Below are 21,211 nucleotides of genomic sequence, written 5' to 3'. Positions count from 1 at the left end.
CAAAAAAGAAAGAAGAAAGAAAAAAAAAAAAGAGTTGCTGAAAGGGAAAGTCGGCTTCTTACAGGAAGCCCCCCCTGGTTTTCTCAGCCTTCACTCAACTCCACTTCATAACAGGATACATGAAGGCCTTCATGAGCTAACGTCAATGGCCTCATGGCTCACACCCCACACCCCCCATTCGCATTCGGATTTTAGCCAGGAAGCCCTACACCTCCAGCAACCCCACCGGTCTTTCTCACGCCTCTAGGCCGATGCACCAAGCGGTCCCTCTGCCTGGAGAGCCCTTCCTCCGGTCCCCACCCGGACAACCTCTCTGAATCTTTTATGATGAGCGTGGCCACGGGCTCCTCCGACAGCCCCAGACCCAGGGTGGGGTTTGACGCCCCTCCTCTGCACTTGCGCATCTCCTGTGCTCCCTCCCAAGTACCGCTCTATCGCCCTGGCGTGCGGCTGTCCGTCTCCTCCCTCGCCACCCCTGCAACCCAAGAAAGGGAAGACTTTTCCATCTCCGTATGCTGGCGCTTGGCATACAGGAAGTGCCCAAGGAATCTCCAAGGGAGGAATTATTTCTTACTCCCCTTCAATCCACTTTGGGGCTCAACACCCGGAATAACCTTTCAGACCACTAGACCGGATCGCGGACGCCCCTGGCTAAGATCCACGGAGGCTCCCTGGTGTACACAGAACAAACCCGACGCCTCACCGTGGTGCCACCCACCTCCAGGCCAGCACACCCAGCGGGCCCCACCCCAGGGCCCCTATGCTCGCTGCTGCCGTGACTCCGGTACGTTCTCCAGACCCTTCCGTGGCCGGCGCCTCCTCTACCTCTGGGGCTTAGCTCAAGTCCTGCCTCCTCAGAGACCTTCCCCGACAGCCCCATGACGGAGCCCCCTGGCCCCTGGCTTCTCTCACAAACCTCCTCTGGTCTTCCTCAGGGCACTTCCCCCTGAGCTTGGCTTCTCCGTCTCGGATCTGTCTCTCTCGGCCAGAACAGAGTTCCAGGAGAGTAGGGACCGTGTCTCTTTTTTGCATCTCGATGTCTAGCGGGCGGAGCGGTGGCCCTGCACAAACGTTATGACCACGTCCCAGCTCCCGAACTTGTGAAGGGGCCCTTGTGGAAAAGGGTCATGAGTGAGCATCCTGGATTTAGAGGCCCCTGAACCAAGTAACAGGTGGCCTTAGAGAGAAAGGCAGAGAGAGAGAGACCAGAGACCCAGAGAGACCCAGAGGGGAGGGTCGCGTGAAGATGGCAGCTGAGCCTGGCGTGACGTGTCTGCTGTTTCAAACCACCCAGTTTGGGGCAGCCGTCTACGCAGACACAGGAAGCGAACGCAGAACGCTCTGCTCTGATCTACGCGTCGTGGGTCCCCGACCAATAGTTGTTGGGTGAATGAATGGGAGCCTGGCGGGGCCCCCCGGGGGCCCAGCCCCCACCCAGTCCGGACCCACAGCCAGTCCCCGGCTCTCACCAGCCACCAGCCGTAGGTGTCCTCCTCCAGGAGCGCGTTCTGGGCCGTGAGCAGCGGCTGCATGGACCGGTTGAACCTCTCGTCGAACCAGGGCGAGACCTTCTGCTGCCCGATGCAGCGGGCGCACGTGCAGGGCCTGTGCGCGTACTTCATGAACTTCTTGAAGTTCTCGGACAGCTCGACGACCATCTGCTTGGGGAACCAGGTGGTGGCCACCGTGGTGTGGGAGTAGTTCAGGAAGAAGGAGGTGAGGAAGATGAAGAGGACGAGGAGGGTAAGCACTTTGAGAGTCCTTTTCCTCACGGTCACCATTTCTGCTCTGTCCGGAAGGACGCCTCCCAGGGACGGGCTGGAGGAAATCACGCCCGGGAGCGGGGGGGGGGGGGGGGGGCGGGGGACGTGGAAGAAAAATCCCAGAGACGGAGGCTCGGTCACAAGGCAAGGCGGGGACTCCCAGGGGGACTGCGGCCGACTTCGCTCCCGCGGGCCAGCGGCCACCCCAGTGTGCCGGACATCACCCTGTGATGGCCGGCGGCTAAGTGACCACTCAGGGTGAGGTTGATTCCCCTTGCATATAATCTGTCTTTCCAGGAGATAAGCAGGCGGCTTGGTCAGCAGTCCTTAAACAGCCAATAGTGTCTCTCGAAGCTTTAATCAAACTTAATAATATGATTTCCGTTCCCATCCAAAGGGGTTGAGGGGCAATTAATCTTTGTGACAGATGCAGGGACTCTCGGGGGTGGGGGGGGGTGGTGAGGACCTCAAAGGAAGGGTCACGGTGCAGGAGAGAGGGAAGCTGTCTTTGCCACCGTCCTCCGGAAGGGATGATGTGTGCTGATACTTAATTACAACCCGGTCTTTCCCACGCTGTCACCATTAAGCAGCCTGCTTGACGAAGGCACTGAGGGCCGTCTGTCACCTGCACGGAAAAGGAGGAAGAAAACAGGGTGAAATCGCATTAGCTTGTTATAAAAACCCATCTCTCTCTCCTCACCTCCTCCAGGATGAGCTCCGTGATCTCCCACTCTGTTGTCAAGCCAACGAGATGGGAGGCTATGGACGATTTACTCCCCGTCTTGAGCCTCGGGGTGTGCCTGTGGCTAATGGGATGTTGGCGCCTATTCCGCCAAGTTGCTAAGGGACACAGAAGTTGCCCCCCCCCCCATCTCTCCGCAGCCAGAGCCTTGTACATGTAAGCGTTCAGCCGAAGTTTGTGAAATGAGTCAACGATGCACGAACAGCGCCAGGCACCCAGAGACTGCTACGTACATCCTCCTTTCTCGCTCCTTCACTCTCCTTTGGATTCTGAATTCAACAACAGTTCTACGCTTCTGCGCACCCCGGCATGCACCCTCTGCCGGTCAGCCTCAGCCCTATGAAGCAGGCTTTCGATGGCCCAGGTTCAAGTTCTGGTTTACCAGCCCCGTGGTCTTGGGAAGTCCGTCAGTCTTCCCGGCCCCCAGTTTCCTCTTCTGTGAAATGGGAAAACAACACCTCCACTCAGAAGTGGTTAGAAAGGTAAGGTAAAATGCGACAGGCTGAGCTTCTGGGATCTGTTAGGTGATTGTTCAGCTTTCCTTTTCCTCTTTCCACGCATGATTGAATGAGGATTCTTGGATGATCCACTAAAAGCCGGACACGATGGTCGATCATTCTTGTGTACCTATCTCGTCCAAGAGTCCTCAAAGTGTACTGCCAGACAAACAGGGGTTCCCCATTTTGTCCTCAGAATAAACGGGCTCAAGGAGACCACATGGCCCTCCCCAGGTCATGGGGAAAAGAGGAAGCAGGTCCTGAATCCAAATCCACACCCCTCTGCTTCCACACGTGGGGAGGGGAGTTCCAGGATCAAGGACTCTGCTCGGGAAGCGATACGTTATCTGGCAACTGGTCTTCGGCTGGAAGGGTGTAACCGAAAGGGGGAGCAGATCTCATCAAAGGAAGCCAACAGGCACTCCTCGGATATGCATAGCACAAGTCCCCAGATGTCCCTGACCTTATGGCGGTCACACCTCTTCACTTGAGCTTGCTGACTCTGGTCTTTGCTTAGCATGTGTCCCCTGCCCCAGCCCCAATCTCCGTCGGGTCAATTCCTCCCCATCCTCAATGTGTAGATGCCACAGGTACATTTTTTTTCTAGGAAAGTAACGGTTGGAGGGCTATTGATTACTATAGAAAAAAAGGGGGGGGGCAAAAATCAGATTAAATCCATAGCGCATTCCTGGAGACATCCAGGGCTCCAATGTGCTACCGCCCTCTACGACCTTCCCGATCTTCAGCCCAGCGGGCAAGGGGACATCTTGATTTGCCCAGTGCACCACTTGTCACTGTTCAAAACAACCCCACTTGTCCTGGTGACCTACGGGTGTCCAGAGTTGTCCCTTCCGGCCCCCCCCTCCCCACCCCGGCCGGCTCTTCCAGGAAGAAGCAGCTCTGTCGCTTGAGTTAGATTAACCTGCTTACCGTCAAGGGCGGGCTCGGATTTGACTTGGCTGGCAGGGGATTCCCGGCCCTCTCGGTCCAGGGATGGATGGGTATGTGTGCTAAGTCCTCCAGTCAGACTGAAACCCCCTGACTTGCAGGAGGTGAAGAAACTTGATTTTGCTCTGGCTGTTTGATTTTTGGACATAAAAGTCAAGGTCGTGCTGGCCGGTTTAATGGCTCAAGTGGACGAAGCGAGGGCTGAGCAGGACCGGGGCAGGTGGTGCTGAACCTGGTCCTTACCTGCAGTCCACCCTCCGCCTTAACATCTGCGTGACATGAGACAGGTAACAAAGCCCCTTTATTTTGTAAAGCAGATTGCTTCTAGCTTGAAGCAGTGCGACTGATCCACAGGTCAGAGCTGTCCCTGCCTTTGGGCTCCTGCCCACACTGACCCCACTGTGTGCAAAGACCATCCCGCCCTGTTTGACTCCCACTCGTTCTTCAGGGATCAGCTGGTGCTGACTCCTAGAAGAAGGCCCGCCTCCTCCTGGCAGGAGCAGCCTCCTCTCTGGCTTCCACAGCATCTGGCTCCACGCCGGGGGTCCTGTTTACTCATCTGTCTCCTCCCTGGGCCGGGAGCCCCACAAGGACGGGAACTCAGTCTCACTCACTGTTGGGTCCCCGTCACCTGGCACACACACACGGCACAAAAGGAATGCCAAAGCGGATGCCGGGAAAGACAAGGGCCAACCATCCAGAGGGGAGAGCTGGGCAGAAAAGCACAGACGGAGAATCAGAAGATGCTGATTCTCAACGACGCTGTACCGCCCGTTTGCTGTGTGGCCGTGAACGAGTCACTTGCCCTCCCTGAACCGTTTCTTCAACTGGAAAATGGGGCTGGTATCACAGATTCTTTCCACTTTGCTGGGCTGTCACCCAGGCAAGGCTGGTCCAGTCATCTGATCCACGCACTGCATATTTTCTAGGGCTCTGCGATGCTCCAGGCTCTGGGATAGGTGGTTGGGACACATCGAGAAAGAGTCTAAGGTGGGAGGTTCCCAGGCAGATGCAAGGCCCTGGTGCCTTTGGGAGAAAGGAGGGCTGGTCCACCCGGATCGATGTGGAGGAGAGGAACAGGCATGTGTGAGGGTGGGGTGGAGAGCACGGGGCTGTGGAAGCCACTAGAAAGGCTAAGTTTGCTCAGAGTGACATGGGGACCCGCCGACACCAAGGGCAGAGACAAGGTCACTCAAACAGAGGACTGTTGGACCGCACAGATCAAATAAAGTTCTGAATGAGCTGTCAGGGTCCCTACAAGGTCCTGGCTCCATGGGACAGATATTCATGCTCTGAGCTGATGCTGGGCTGGAGTGAGGGGGGGAACAGAGGGCAAGGCTGGGCTGCAGAAGCAGGGGAACCACAACACCCTCCTCCCGTCCACTCAGCACGTCCCGGTAGCCACATCTCCAAGGCCAGAGCGCTCGCCCGGATCCCATCCCAGCAGAGACCTTCTGTGCCAGCATCAGTGAGTGCTTTCCAAAGCCCTCGCGTGCACAGCAATGGAAAAGCGAGAACACCCTTCCACCCCTTCCCCGGCCCCGGGGAAGAAACAAGGAAAGCGTGACTGCCCTGTACCCCAGTAAGTGACGCAGCCTGTGACACACGGGCGAAAGCCAGCCCTGCTCCTGGGAGCGGAACCCGGACCAAGATGCCACGGGCCTGAGACCTCCGCGCGCACCAAGCGTGTGGCGAGGGAGGCCGGCCACACCTCCCCCGGGGACACGGCCCCCTGGCCCGCCTGCAGAGTGACGGGCACCTCTCAGCCACGTGCTGGAGGACAAGCCAGCTCCCTTTAGTCGCACTTTGCAGATACTGCGTCTCTTACAAATTGGACAGCGGCATCCCTATGCCTCGCCAGCCTATCGGTGCCGTTTCCCAACAGTGTTCGCTCACGTCGCATCTCTGCGTGACATTTTGGCCATCCTCACGATATTTCAACCTTTTTCACTATTAGATTTGTTAAGATGGCCCGTGATCAGTGATTACGGCGGGCTGAAAGTTCAAATGAGGGTTAGCACTTTTTAACAGAAAAGGATTTCTACGTTAAGGTATGCACCTTGTTTTTTTAAGGCATAATGCTACTGCACACATAACAGACTCCCCCCGTGGAAGTATAACTTCTGTATGCTCCAGAAAACTCATTTGACTCACTTTGTTTACAATATCCGCTGGATCGCGCTGAACTGAACTCTCAAGATCCCCACGGTATGCCTGTACTGGAGGAGGCACGGAGAACGTGTATGTGACAGTCTAAAGGGGTCACTGGCACAATGGTGACACACGTTAGCACCTTTTCAAGGATCCAGAAAGTCACGATTTCCCTCAAGAGGGTGCTGAGCAAGGATAAACCTCTCTGGCAACAGGGAGAGGCTGGCAATGACCAGCCACTGACAGATGAGCTGTTTTAAATGCTTGGAAAGCCTGGGGAACGAACCGCACGGGTTTCTGTTCCGTTCACGCCTGCCGCGGTGCACAGATCCCCCAAGGCTGGGATGCCCCCTAGCTCTCCGCAACGCCCCTGCAGGAGAGTTGCCAGTGAAATGACCAAGGGGGCGAGTCGATGGGTGGGTACATCAGCACGTCGCGTGAAGAAGTGCAGTGCTGCCCTCCGTGTGGACCCCCCTCCGTGTGGACCCCCCTCCGTGTGGACCCCCACACAACCGGGCCAAATGGATAATCATGCTTATTTTCCTGACATGGGAAACTGAGGCTCAGAGAAGGCAAGCGACTCGTCTAAGGTCACACAGAGAGATGGTGGCAGAGCCAGCACTCCGCCCCCGCCTTCTGCTGCTCCTTCTAGATCTTTCTCTACAGCCACAGCTACTCCTCTATTTCATCAACACCTGCTCTCATCTTCGTTACTTCCTTTCTTGTCATTTCTTTGGGCCTGAAATCTGTTGTCTTTCCAATTTCTTAAGACGCATACTACCTTGCCATGCCCTCTCCCTCTGCATCTAATGTCTTTGAATTAGGTATTGCATTCATTTCGGTTATTGTATTTTTCAGTTCTAGAATTTCCATCTGAGCCAAACTTTTATGGGTTCTTGTTTTCTTCAGGTGAGATTCCCCCTCTTGTCTACCGTCCTGCAATTATTCACCACAGTTATTTTAAAGACCATCATGTCTGTCCCTTGTGACATTTGGAGAACATGTGGGTCTACTTCTATTGTCTGTTTTCTCTCTTTATTTCTCTTCCATCATTTGGTTCTGTCTCCCGGCATGCCTGGTAACTGTGCATACTGTATGTGCCAAAAGCACAGAGGCCCTGGAACAGGCCGTCCTCATTCGGAGAGGAACGTGAGCAGGGACTTTGTTCCAGTTGGTGACTGGGATGAGTGGGGCCACACTCTAGTTTTCAGAGTGACTGGTCATTTCTGGTTTGCCCTCACTCAGAGGCCCTTCTCAAAGGATAGCGGGGATGTCTACCGAGGCCCCTCCTCCTTGCCTGCCTCACCTCCGATTTCTGTCTCCCCTGCACTGTGAGGTTATCAAAAGCGGGGTCCAGTCTTTTAACCTCTCGGCTGCTGTTTTCGGCTTGGTTTCTCGGGGTCTGGTCCCGTGCAACTGAAATACTGGTAAATGCCTTGGAAGGAAGAAAAGGTGCAGGACAATCCCTCTTTTCTCTCTGGTTCCTTTTGCTCTAGGTTCTTGGTCACTTAGGGTTGGGCTGACCTGGTGGTCCCGAGTTCCATTTTTAATTTAATTAGTTTTACTCCCAGCCTTGTGAGACGGCCCAACACAGAGCTGTTGTTCTCTGCTTGTCTCTGGAGCCTCCTACGAGCCAGCACGTCCCTCAGGCAGGAAGGCCGCAGGATGTAAGACTCAAGCCCTTCTTCTCCCTTCTCTCTCGATCTTCCTCTCTCAAGTCCCGGCTGCCTTGGCTGCTCTCTTAACACCTTCAAAGAGCTGGATTTCTTTTTTTTTTTTTTTTTAATGTTCATTTATATTTGGCAGGGGGAGCACAGAATCTGAAGCAGGCTCCAGGCTCCGAGCTGTCAGCACAGAACCCGATGCGGGGCTCAAACTCACGAGCTGTGAGATCACGACCTGAGCCGAAGTCAGACGCTTAACCGACCGAGCCACCCAGGTGCCCCTCAAAGAGCTGGATTTCTGTCTCATCCGGCTTTGATAGTCCTCGGTGGGAGAAATGGTCTACAAGCTTCCTCCACAGCTGCAAGTGGAGGCCACAGTCTTTCCTCTGCTTCTCTGATGCCTGGTGCCTGGCACAGCTTCCTGGGTGCATCAGGTGCTTGGCAAACCTGGAGGAGGGGGTGGGGCCCAAAGAAGCCCCAGGGGTGCCACACAGATTGCATCGCCTCATACCAGTGGGGTGGGCAGATGGACAGGTGGAGGGCCACGGCTGCCTCTCTCATCTGCCACCCCCTTCCCCGGCTCCGTCTGCTTTCACTTGGCCTCCGCACACACCAGCTTCAGGAGGCACGGCGAGGAGGACTTCCCAGCTCAACCCATCCCGAAAGCATGACGAGCGGTTACGGGGACTTAGCGTCCACGAGGCTTTGGGTCATTGGAAACTGGCTTCCACTAACGTCCTGGCCTTTGGGGGTCCCGGCGGCTTCGCCTGGGGGCCCAGGGTGGCATGAAACAGGAACTAGCTGGTGAAGGGTCCCATCACTTCTAGCAAAGAAGATCCCTTCTCCCCTGAACTGCTACCCAGCCCCGGCCTGTTCACTGGACACTTGGAATCCACCTCGTCTGGTTCTGTGAGGCACCTGCTAGTGACTCATGGTCAACAGCTGTCAGAGGAACGACACAGACAGACCTGGGTTCGAATCCCGATTCCTTCCATTCCTGCTCGTGTGCTCTTGAGAATTCCTCCTATTCCTGGTCGTGTGCTCATGGGAAAGGCACTTCGTTGCTCTGATACTGGTTTCTGCATCCAAGAAGCAGGACTAATAGTGCCCACACAGGAGGGCTGTGGTAGATTTAAAAGGACGCGCACAGAAGCGACCAGCCGGTCTCGCACAGAGGCGGTGCATTATAAACATCAATTCTCTGCCCTCCCTAAGGTTCAGGTCTTCGTTTATTAAAAAAAAAAAAATCCGACAGAACCCCTGGTTTGCCCTCCTGGCAGGCTTATTTAAAAGAACAAATGAGGGGCGCCTGGGTGGCGCAGTCGGTTAAGCATCCGACTTCAGCCAGGTCACGATCTCGCAGTCCGGGAGTTCGAGCCCCGCGTCAGGCTCTGGGCTGATGGCTCAGAGCCTGGAGCCTGTTTCCGATTCTGTGTCTCCCTCTCTCTCTGCCCCTCCCCCGTTCATGCTCTGTCTATCTCTGTCCCAAAAATAAATAAAAAACGTTGAAAAAAAATTAAAAAAAAATAAAATAAAATAAAAGAACAAATGAAATCGGGCATGAACAACCCCAGGGGCATCATGAAAATGATGCTTCCAGCTTGCTGCATTCGTGATGCCCATTCCTTAAAGGGCTGCTCCCTATTCTAGTGGCCACGACCCCCGAGGACCTGCAGGGAAGGGGTCCCAAAGCCACAAAGGGGCTAGCAGCCGGCAAAGTATATGGAGTCCACACAGCCCCAACTCTCTGTGCAAAGGTTAATCTGTAGAGCATCAACCTTGTCCACACGTGAGGGCATCCTGCTGTTTGCACGGCCCTCTAGGCTGGGTCCAGTCCACTGGAGTGAGGACTCTTTCCTCCCTCCTCAGTGGCCCCCCAGGGCCTGAAAGTTTGGGAACCACATTTCCCAGCTTCCCCTGCCTGTAGGGCTCCGGATGCGGTTGAGATTCGGGCCAGTAGTAGTTGGACGGGCAAAAGGGAGGCAGGACCATCCTCCTTCCCACAGGGATGGGTGCTGCTTCGCGGTCTGAACCTTGGGCCCAGAACCACCTGCCTCCCTCACTTCTGGGCTGCAGATTTTGCCTGACTTCCTGTAGTTTCCTGGCCTCTGGACCTCGGCCTGGAGGAGAAGGGCCAAAATACCCAAGGACTGCGCTCCTGTCACCTTTCCAACAACTTTGCAAGCACCAGATCCCGCGAATCCAACCCGCCTGCTTAAAACTTCTGTCTGTCTTCCCCTATAGTGTGGGGATAAGCATGGAACCTACCTCTCAGGGCTGGACCGAGAAAAACAGGAGTCAATGCAGGTCAATGGCTTAGAGCGGCGCCCAAGCACATCCCGAGTGCTCTCTGGGCTTTAGGGTTTATTATTTCAGTGGGTTCTGTTTTCTTGCACGGACTACACCCCACCTTACATCTCTGCCCCACTTCTTCTGACAGATGTAGAGGCTGAGCTCGCAGAGGGGAAATGACTCGTCCAATGACACAGGGCAATGGCACCAGAGCTCAGAGGAGAGCCAGGCCCCAGATTCCCAGACGTGCCTGGTTCCGGAGACAGAAGTGCTCTGTTCATGCAGCTGCGCTGGCGAAAGGAGCTCGGAAGGCGTTGTTGCGGGTTGAGCCCAAGCAGGGAAAGAGCCAGCAGAGGCCCAGGTGGTCCAGCTGCTGCAACCAGGGGCGAGGCCCTGCAGGAAAATCCGAACCTGAGCCCCTGGGACGGTGACCCCAGGGACATCACGTGGGCTGCCTGAGCTTCCAGTCTGCCGTCTGTAAATGGGGGGTAAAATCCAGCCCTGCCTCTGAGGTGGTTTAACAGGAAGGAGGCAGAGTTCTCTCTGCCGGACCCTATTCTAAGCAGGACGGCAGGTCAAACTGCCCGAGCCCACGACACTCCTGCTGCCGGGACGGAGTATCATCTCCATCTTTCCGAGGCGGGAACAGGCTCGCAGCAGACAGGTCACCTGCCCCAGACCGTCCACTGGCGGGTGGTGAAGGGGCAGGCAGAGCCCGGCGGGTGGCGCCCAGGGGTCTGCCCTGCCCTGAGCCTGGTGTGGGGGGTGCAGGGGAGGGTGAGAGGCCCCGCCGGGCAGGGGAGAGAGCGAGACCTCCCTGCTTGTTTGGTTCTCTCCCTGGGGGGCTCGCTCCAGCTCCTCTCCACCCACTCTGAGTCACCAACAAAGCTGGCAGCTGTATCCCCACAGTCCAGCCGGGCCTGGACTGGCCCCAAGCCTCTCCCCTCCCCTGGGGCAGGAAGGACCGACCAGCCAAGCTACAACCGTTCCCTGCACAAACTATCAGCCGGGAGGAACCGGGCCACGACGAGCGGAGGCCTGAGTGGTGGCCCCGGGCACGCAGAGGCAAATGGGGGTCATGACAGGCTCCCTGACACGCAGGGTAGGGTGTGGCTATTTCTCTCTTTACGGAGTAAAAACCAGGCCCGACGAACCCGGCCAGCAACTGTGCTCACCTTGAGGCCTCTCTCCCCGCTCTGGGCTTCCCAGAGGACAGAGGACAACAGAGACGCCCCCCCCACCGCCCCACACTCTGGGGCAGGAGCCCTGCAGTCCGACAGTGACACTGAGTCACCTCAGGACTTCAGGCGAGTCCACATCCCTGGGCCTCAGTGCCCCGTCTGTACGATGGGACAATGATGCAGCCCCTGCACACCCCAGACTCAGTGAAGAGAGAAAAAAAATAACGCACACGAGGTTAGCGTGGACAGCCACTTCCCAAAGGGACGGGTCGCCCCCACGTTACGAAAATGTTACCCAGAACGCTGAATATGTACCAGGGATCAGAATCGGTGCTAAGGGTTTAAGGATATAGAAAGCGTCCAGAATGATCCTGACCCTCAGTAAATGCCAGTCGTTACCAACATTAACATCAGGGAGATTTCACCCCGCCCTGGTGTCATCACACGTTTGAGAAACCAAACAAGCATGCGTTGTGGGGGGCGGGGTGGGGTTCAGATGGAGGGAGCGCCTTGTGCGAAGCGGACGCCTCACTCCGATTTGCACCCTGCCACCTGCCGTGCAGATCCTGTCTCCCCCTCGGATTCTCTTATGCAACAATAACTGGGCACAGGCCATGTGGCCGCAGCTCTGTTACGTGCCGGTCAAACCAACGGTTCGGGAAAGCCAATGACCTTCATCCTCGCCCTCCTGGAACTTAACATCACAGAGTGGGGTGGAGGCTGCCCGGAGAAGGAATTTTGTCTCAAAGCTGTGCCAGGGAGAGGCGCCTGGGTGGCTCAGTCAGTTGAGCGTGCAGCTCTTGAGTTTCGGCTCAGGTCACGATCCCAGGGTCGTGGGACTGAGCCCTGCATAGGGGCTCAGTGCAGAGCGTGCTTGAGATTCTCTCTCTCTCTCCCTCTGCCCTTCTCCCCCACTCTTGCTCTAGACAAACAGACACACAAATAAAGGAAGCCTGAGGCTTCCATGACAGATGGGTAACTAGGCAGAGAAGACAAGAGCCTCTGGACTGGGGAAGCTGCAGGTGCGAAAGGTGTCTCGGGGAGAGCAGGTGAGTCTGAAGGAACTGAAAGAGAGAAGGCCACGCAGAACAGAAACCCAGAGCGCAAGATGCAAAACGGAGCTGGAGGGCGGGCGTGGGCCGGGCCCAAGGGCTGGGGCGACATCCCGGGAGTCGCAGGAAGCCCCTGCAGGGTTTGACACAGTGAGGCTTCCAGACCAGGCTCAGGGAAGTCCAGGCTTGCCTAAGTCCCGCTGCAAGGAGGCCAAATCGGGGCTGACGGAACGGCCATCCCCTCTTGGCCCTGCAGGCCAGGGAGCACAGAACGCGTGCCCCCAGGCCTTCTGGGGGTTCAGGCACAGAGCTGGGCATCTGGGCTTTCCCTCCAGATGTTTCTTCCACCTTCCCCACGTGCTTTGCGCCGGGGGGGGGGCGGGCCTTAGGGTCCGCATCTATGGGCTCCCACTCCGGCTGGCTTCCTGTGGGTTTGGCCCAGGGGAACGAACACAGGCAGGAGACTGGAGGGACAGGGGGCAGAGATTCGGGGCTCTGGCCCCTCGATGCGTCCACCAGCTCTGTCTTGGGATCTCGGCAACACCTCCGTCCTTAACCTCTCACCCCCTCAGCCCTAGAGCTGGAAACCCCCCACTGTTTCCATCCCTGGGGACAGCACCGCCCTGCGGTCCCTCTACCCCAGACCACATCCTGGTAAATAACCCTTCCCTCAAGCCGCCCTCAGTGGCCCACGTGGAGTGCAATGCGTCCTGCTGGCAGGTGCAGCCCCCCCCACCCCGGCCGGTCCTGTACCAACAGCCCCAGGAGGTGCCCCACGGGCGGCCCTGCCCCCCACTTCTAGGAACAGCCCTGGCAACCTCAGAGGATTCGCGTGAAGGGCTGGTTGGGGCCAGCTGGATGCCCAGAGCCTTGGCAACCCTCCTACCTTGGGTAGCTGATCTTTCTGGAACCTTCCCAACCCCGTTCCCACTGCTGCCCAGGAAACTCACCCATTGGGAGGTCTTCTGCGGAGATGGCCTATGGCCAGGACAGAGCCAGAGCCCCCCCGGGCTCCCCTCAGGCTCCAGGCTCCCCACATTCCAGGTCCCATTAGGGGGCACTCTAACACACCCAGGGCCCCAGCGGGCTCCCCAGCACTGCCTCCTCTAGGAAAATGCGGCTGCTGCAGGCCAGCCACAGGGCCAGGCCCCTCCAGCCCCAGGCTGTTCTAGGTGGTGACTGCAGCTTGCCCCCCGCCCATTCCGGAGCCCTTCTCTGCCAACGGTTCACCTGCCTCTCCCATCCGCCGGCCCCCCGACTTCTGTCACACCCCAACATCAAACTTTCGGAGAGAATCCTCATTGTTTTGCCGCGGCCCCCGGGGGTGTCTCCTCCGTATCTCGGGATTGGCTTGGCTGCCTCAGCTGCCTCCCCATCTTATCCACACACAGTCGGCCCAGCCCGCAGCGTCAGTATCTGACACGTTTTCCTGCTGGACCCCTGGCAAGGTGCCCAGCGGCTCTCTGGGGGCAGGTACCCTCCACTCCGCTTTGCAGGGGTGGGGGTAGTTAGGCTCTGAGATGGTAAGCTTTCCCAAGGCTGCACGGCTTCTTAGGGAAGCCAGGGTGTGAGAGAGTCAGTTCCAGGCCCTTTGGGGAAGGTACGACTATCAATACCATTTTGCAGACGGGACAGCTGAGGCCCTCGGCCTTAGGATACTGTCTCAAGGTCACAGGGCTAGGAAGGGCGGGGCTGACGCCCGAGGCCGCTCTTCTCTTCAGTGCTGCTCTGCCCAGCCTCTCACGGGGCCTCTTGCCTGTGGGGACACCTGTACTTTACTGCCCACACCAGAGGGCCTGTCTCTCTTCACCTCCAGACGGCGAGGCCAGACTGGGATCCCGCACGTGGCAGTTCATACGTGTAACTCTCTGCTCCGCACGCCCAAGGGCCCCGGTGACTCGGAAGTGCTGGGCTGATGACAACCGGAGAAAGAAGGGAGGCTCCATGGAGGAGGTGTCCGTGGAGACCGAGGAGGGTGGAGAGGGTGGGGTCCCAAAAAGTGCACGGCGGCTGGAGCGGCGGCGGTGGTGATGATGGGGGCATCTCGCGCAGTTACGGAAATCAGGGTGGCCTCCTGAGTGGCTGCGGTGGGCGGGCGGGGTGGGGAGGTGAGTCTTTTGGAATGTAGACTTGAGATAAAGGCATTGGGAGCCACCGATGGTTGGTGAGCAGCACACAGCAGTGATGCGACTGGCATATGGAAACGAGACTGGATGGGGTGCACACGGCGTCCCCTGGAGACTGAAGACGAGCCCTGTCTCTATCTTGGTGGCTTCGGAAGCTCATCTCCTTTGGGGCCTGAGTCTCCCCGCTCCTTCCCGCGCTGACTCGACGGTTCCCCCGGGTCCCCCACACCCAGGCGGTGCTGACAGGTCGAGAGAGCCCCCTTCTTGCGGTTGGAAATCCTCCTCTCCTTACCCTGGTACCTCTTGCCTGCTCCTTCGCTGGGGGGTGGCTGGAGGGGAAAACACAGATTCCTTGGAGCACAAACAGTGGTTCAGAATGGGACGTTTGGAGACGTGCCCGTGAGAAACACGATTAAGCGGGATTAGGGTCAGACGAGAAGGAGTGGATATATTTTCATATTTTCAGCCGCACAAAAGGAATGCAAATCCGCAAATCTTCTTATGCGTGTAGACTGAGCCGTGCTCAATTCAGAGTCTGAAGACAGCCACGCAACGTGCAGAGCATGTAACACGGTTGGGGCTGCATGTCGAGGCTCACCCCTGCCCCCAGAAAGAAAGAGATCTCCCGATCTAGGTGGTGCAGAAGTCCCGACAAAGGAAAGACTATTCAGGACTCTGAGACCCCCGCCCCAGCCCCGCCTTGGGGGTCTGTCGCTGGTTCTAAAGGGCTCCTGGGTACCTGACAGGTGGAGTCCTGGCGGGTTTGGCGGGAAGGTTTAGACAGCTGACAGGTAGGTACCTTGAAGAGATAACGTTCCTCCTGGGCTCCGACTTCCAAGGAGAGATTTTTTTAACTCTTAATGTGCAGGGGCATCACGAAGGCTCCTGAAAGAGTTAAGGTGACGATCTCCAGTGACATCCAGAATGGGGATTCAGACTACAGGATAAACCCAGCGGCCAGTATGGTGAGAGGAGCCCAGCATCCACCGGGGTTCGGAGACGGGCAGGAGCCCTAGGCAAGCACGAGGCTGGCACAAACCACCCCCAGAAAACAAGGGTTGAGGGGTTTCAGGGTGGCCAGTGGGGTCACTGGGATACAGCTGTCCTGTCTTAACCCCCCAGAGCCCCACCGGGGAGGAGAGGAAGGGCAGCTGTCATCAGGAAGGGCCACCCATTCAATTCCACAGCACGCTGGGCCCAAGTCATCTGTACGGGTCCCCCTACCCCGAGCCCGCACTGGGGGTTGGGGGGACATCTTGCCCCGTTGACAAAGGACTTCGGAGCAGCTCACGGGGAGGACTGGGAACACGGGTGCCTGGAGCAGGTGGGCGAGGATCACATCGTGGGCTGGAGGGCCTTTGGCGCAGCTGAAACCAGGCAGCACCGGTGAGGCTCAACGCAAGAATCCAACGGCACTGGGCAGCCGGGGGCAGCAGAGGTCCAGAGAGTAGGGCACAGAGGCCGGGGGTGACCCGGCACACAGTGGGAAGGTGGGGGAGGCGTCCCCAGAGCCGGGAGCAGCCAGGGCAGGGGATGAGATACTAGCCTTGGCGTCCCGGAGCTGGTGAGTCATGGAGAAATCCACGCGAATGCAGGTTGGGAAGGAGGCCCGGACACCTGCTGCTGACGTCCGCGACGTGTGCCGATAGCCGGTTGCATGTCTCTGCTGGGGCTCATTCAATCTTCGCAACAGCCCGGCAGAGCGATGGTGTTTCACCTTGAAGGCTGAGGGCACGTGCTCAAGGGCAGCCAGCAAAGGCTGGGCTCCAGACTCAAAGCCTGTGCTGTGTGTCCTGTGCCTGCCGCGATGCCACACCCTGTGGTGTTCGTATTTGAAACCGCGTAGGGAGATGCTGGGGACAGGGAACACCCAGCCGGCTCTCTCCTCTTGTCATCGCTTCCCGCCTCGCGTCATCGGCCATCATGAAGACGCCTCATCCTGCGGCACCTGTGGGCCACACGGGCGCACACAGGTCAGGGGACCTACTCGGGGCCACTCGCGTGGCCAACAGTGGGTGGAGCCAGAGACCTCAGGTCTAGATGCCACGTGGGAAGCAGCTCCAAAGCCTGCTCAGCCGTGCGACCTCAGACAAGCCACTTGGCCGCGCTCAGCCAGGCCCTGCCCTTGTGTGCAGAACCAAAACAGCAACAGCACATGCCTCACAGCTTCTCAGGGAGCGACACGGGACGGTGAGGGGACGGCGGCCCCCACGGGGGCCGTTAGCCCATGTGGTCGCTGCTCTGTATTGACCCTCTAGAGAGCAGGCACCAACTTGGTGCCAAGGACAGCTCGACAAGCTGGTCTGAGAGTTCTTTTCCTGTTAACTCAGTGAATCCGTTCAGATGTCCATTTTGCGGATGAGAAAACAGAGGACCAGGGAGGTTAAGCCACTTGGCCCAGAGTCATACATTTCAGAAACGTGAAGCCCAAAGGTGACCCAAGCAAGCGTAGCCACAAACCCGGAGCTTTTCGAGCTAAGTATCTGCCCTTCAGGTGACAGAGCTCATCACCTCCCCTGAGGGTGCGTCCACACAAGCGGGGGGACTGTCTCCACTCCGCCCTACTCCCCCTGACCCCCCACAAGGTGCACACAGCTGCCACTCACCCTCTATCCGTGGAGGAGGCAGGCAGTGCAGGAGAGAGGGGACGAGGGAGCCTCACTGACCCACAGGACAGAGAACGCCCTTGCGGCCGGGGCGCCAGGTGGGCATTCAACACTGGGAGTCCCCCACCCACCCCCCATCTATGTCTCTGCTGAGTCCTGGGGGCGGGAGACTGCACGGCTCGTCCCCGGCTGCCCGTCAAAGGGCTTCCCACTCAGGGAACACAGCACCTTTCACAGCACTTTCTTGTTCTGCCCAATTTGCTTTCAAACAGGTGTCCTTTCATCTCCTCCAGGGCAGCGGTGACAGACGGACTTTGAAAAGGCTGGCGGCCATCCCGGGGTCTCAGGAAGACCAAGGCTGGACGGGGGGGGTGGGGGGGGGGGTGGGGGGGGGCCTGGCACGATTCTGGGCGTAGCGGAACATACACAGCACAGGGCAGGAATGGCGACCCAAAGTGCCAGCCCGCAAATTCTGCCAGCTGGGGGACCTCGGGAAGCCTTCCTTGCCTTGGTGTGTCTGGAGAGGGGCTGTCCCACAGGCTTCCGTTCATACTTGTCTTTGGCCTTCTGGGGTCCTGACCCTTTACACCTTCTCCTTCCCCGTCCCAGTGAGTGACCAACACTGTCCTTTACTGGGGAAGACACTACCGGGTGGATTTTGCATCTGTGTGTGTGTGTGTGTGTGTGTGTGTATGTTGTGGACCACAGCTTCATAGCAAACATTTCTATGATCCGCAGAGAAAAGGAATAATCATCAAAAACCTGGAAAGAGGAGCTACCAGGATGGGTTTGCTTCCTCTTTGCTGTGTATCGGCATGTTATGGTTTCAAACCGACCTCCTTATGATTTCAGCAAAGCTCTTTTGACCTCAGGGTGGGTTGCCTTCCACCGAGAAAGCCGTGTCAGGACGCTGTCATTCACATCTGCTGGCCATAAGCACGCGGGAGCTCACGCAGTGCCCAAGTTGCTGGGGGCTTGGCGATAAAAGCATAACGGAGCGGCGGCTATGACATGATGGGCATTTAAACTTCAAATACCTAAGGGACGTCTGGGTGGCTCAGTCGGTGAAGCGTCCGACTTCGGCTCAGGTCATGATCTCGCGGTTCATGAGTTCGAGCCCCGCGTCAGGCTCTGTGCTGACAGCTCGGAGCCTGGAGCCTGATTCGGATTCCGTGTCTCCCTCTCTCTCTGCCCCTCCCCGGCTCGCGCTCTCTCTGTCTCTTAAAAATAAACATTAAGGGGCGCCTGGGTGGCGCAGTCGGTTAAGCGTCCGACTTCAGCCAGGTCACGATCTCGCGGTCCGTGAGTTCGAGCCCCGCGTCAGTCTCTGGGCTGATGGCTCAGAGCCTGGAGCCTGTTTCCGATTCTGTGTCTCCTTCTCTCTCTGCCCCTCCCCCGTTCATGCTCTGTCTCTCTCTGTCCCAAAAATAAATAAACGTTGAAAAAAAAAATTAAAAAAAAAATAAACATTAAAAAAAAGAAGTATTAAACGTTAAATATCAAGAATTGTGAGGACTCACTGAGTGTTTGGTCCGGGCAAGGCTCCTCTTTGCTGACCTAAGGAACTCTCCGGAAATCTTGAGACACTTGCTCCTGCCTTGGCCGGGCCATTCCCAGTTGGCAGTGGCATTAACCCGGCAGCCGTCTCAGGAGGAGAAGGGACATCTGTTTCTGCCTTGGCGAGGCTTCTCCTCGTGGGCAGGGGTGCGAGCCACAGAGTTGTCCCTGGGCCACTACGGAGCAGCCCCTGGACCAGCTGTCCCTGGACCTTTGGAGGAGCCCACCTCGCCTGTCAACACCGGTGCCCTCACCGCGAGCTACGTGCCCCGGCATCGAGGGACCCAAGCCGGCAGCTGGTGCTTGGAAGGCCTGACTCCACAGACAACCAGCTCCTAGCAAGGTGCACCTCAACTGAATTTGGACTCTGTTCCTCCCATCGCCTCTGTGCCTGGAACAACAGTGTAATCCATCACTGGTTTGGAGTATGTTATTTCTTTAATGGCTTATTAAGAGACATCATCCTCTATCCTACTGGCTTGTGAAATATTACTATTATAAATTAGAACTCCCTCAGTGAAGCCGTGTTAAATTATTGGCAGAGACAGTCTCAGTCTCTGAGCAGAACTTGCCTCGAATACAATATTCTTGCTAATGCAGATAATAAGCACATGGCCTTTAGGTTCAACTTCTATTTACGAGGCTCTCACAATGTGCCCGGCTGCTAATCTTCTCCCTCTTTTCCAGATAGGTAGCCAGGCCTGGCGAGATAAGGGACTTCTGGTAAGCTTTGGCCTGGACCCGGCCCCAAGAACCTTCACTCCCTCCTGTTTTGGGAGCTCAGCATCTGTGAGCATTGACCGAGCTATCATCCTGCCCCCAAATTCAGAAGGGGAAACTCTGGGCCCGGGCTCTGGGCAGAAGAGGTGTGAGATCTCTCCCATTCATAACAGGCCCTCGTCCACACCCAGGAGCCTCGCGGCACCTGCCGCGATCCAAGCAACGGTAACAGGCTAGCTGCTCAGTTAACAGGCGGGGATAAAAAGCAAACCCCGGACCGAACATGCTCTCCTGCTCCCCCAAGCCCCTCGATGCCTGCGAGATCCTCCTAGAACTGGTCCTTGCCTACTTTCCGACCCCACTCTCCACGCCTTCCCTTTGCCCACTGTGCTCCCCAGCCCCGTGCCCCCTTGCAAGATGACAAGCCCAGGACCCGTGCACAGCCTGTGCGCCCTGCCCGGATGCTCCTCCCACAGACAGGACGACACCCACCACTTAACTCAGGATGCTGGGTCCCGTGTCAGCTCGTCAGAGAGACTCTCTCTGAACCTTCTGCACCCCTGAATCACGCCGTCTACCACCCTCTGCACCTCGCCCACCTCTGTTTTCCAACGTTACATGCTTATGGATAGCTGAAAAGGTTCTCCATGCAATTAGGGTCCTTGAGCTCAGACTCCATTTTGTTCCCCGTCATGTTCCTACAACAGCGATCTTACATCATCGTGAACGATCACCTGAAAGGTAGGTATTATCCCATTTTACAGATAATAAACCTGGGGCTAAAAGACACTGAACAGTTGCAATTTGCACAATCTCACAGTTAGTAGGTGTTAGACCTCGGGATCAAATCCAGACTTTTTCTGTGCCAACCTATTGTCAAGAGACACTCCTCCAAGGGTCTCGTGCATTCCCACACGTCTTACTGGGTGGGCTCAGAATGCAAAGCCCTGACCAGTCCTTTATCTGGATTGCTTTTCAGGGTTATGTTTGCAGCAACCAATTGCACGACCTGAGGTAGTCTGGGACCAAAAGAGGGCTTGCTTACCGTTTGCTACAAAATCCTGAACTTTATAACCAGTAAAATGCCCTTGTTAAGTGCCTCGTTGCCCATGAGCAACTTTCTGGCCACTTCCCTTCCCTCCAAATTCACGTGAGACAAGGATGTGTTGGAAGGAAGGAACCAAAAGAAAATTGATTTGACTGAAGAAGGCTAAGCCAATGAATTTGGCGCAGGCATTGTGGAAAACAGATAACACTGACAGGTGAAAGTTGCTCAAATGTTTACATCTTTGTGACCTTCAGAGTCAGCTCAGCCATGAAGTGTCTGGAGTTCGACCGAACGAGGAAAGTGGTCAGGCTGAGCCCGAACGGTCACTGAGAGCACAGACCGTGTCTCATTTACTTCTGTATCTCTGGCACTGTACCCGTACGGGGGCCTGTTTCATGGGCAGATGGGCCTGTTTCATGGGCCGAACGATAACAGCCTTGCTGGTCGACTCCCACACTGACTGCTCGTCGGGGAGGAAGCAGGAAGGGCTGGGTTCTCTTACATACGGGAGTTTTTACTTTTATTTTTAAGTTTATTCATTCATCTAGAGGGGGAGAGAGAGAGCGAGCGTGGGGGAGGCGCAGAGAGGGAAAGGGAGAGGGAAAATCCCAAGCAGGCTCCGGACTGTCAACACACAGCACAAGGTGGGACTCGATCCCACAAACTGTGAGACCATGATCTGAGCTGAAATCGAGAGTCAGATGCTTCACCGACTGAGCCACCCAGGCGCCCCCATACGGGGGCTTGTTGAGCGTTCCTTCTGGGAAACTTTCAAGGAGTTCACAGGCCAGTAACCAGGCAGAACTGCTGTCTGATTATTCTTTTTCCAGCTGAATGAGCTTCAGTTAATGGAACACTTTAATA

The 21,211-nt window shown here is 56.8% G+C and overlaps 1 protein-coding gene across 5 annotated transcripts in view; it reads right to left on the bottom strand.

The window, feature by feature from the left end:
- Positions 1-21,211, bottom strand: part of ST3GAL1 (ST3 beta-galactoside alpha-2,3-sialyltransferase 1) — a 95,812-nt gene that overhangs the window by 17,342 nt on the left and 57,259 nt on the right. For 4 of the 5 annotated variants that reach the window (XM_086695092.1, XM_086695093.1, XM_086695095.1 and 1 more), the window contains one exon: positions 1,470-2,388. In XM_086695092.1, coding sequence (XP_086551218.1) covers positions 1,470-1,781 — 312 coding nt within the window. In that variant the 5' untranslated portion in view covers positions 1,782-2,388. Of the gene's footprint in view, positions 1-1,469; positions 2,389-3,932; positions 9,000-21,211 lie in introns of those variants that run through there. The other variant, XM_086695096.1, reaches the window with a different exon arrangement.

Source organism: Puma concolor, chromosome F2 (assembly GCF_028749965.1).
Source record: "Puma concolor isolate L17-30 chromosome F2, mPumCon1.1.hap2, whole genome shotgun sequence".
In the NCBI taxonomy this organism is placed as follows: Eukaryota; Metazoa; Chordata; class Mammalia; order Carnivora; family Felidae; genus Puma; species Puma concolor.
This window is presented reverse-complemented; position numbering and strand designations above follow the sequence as displayed.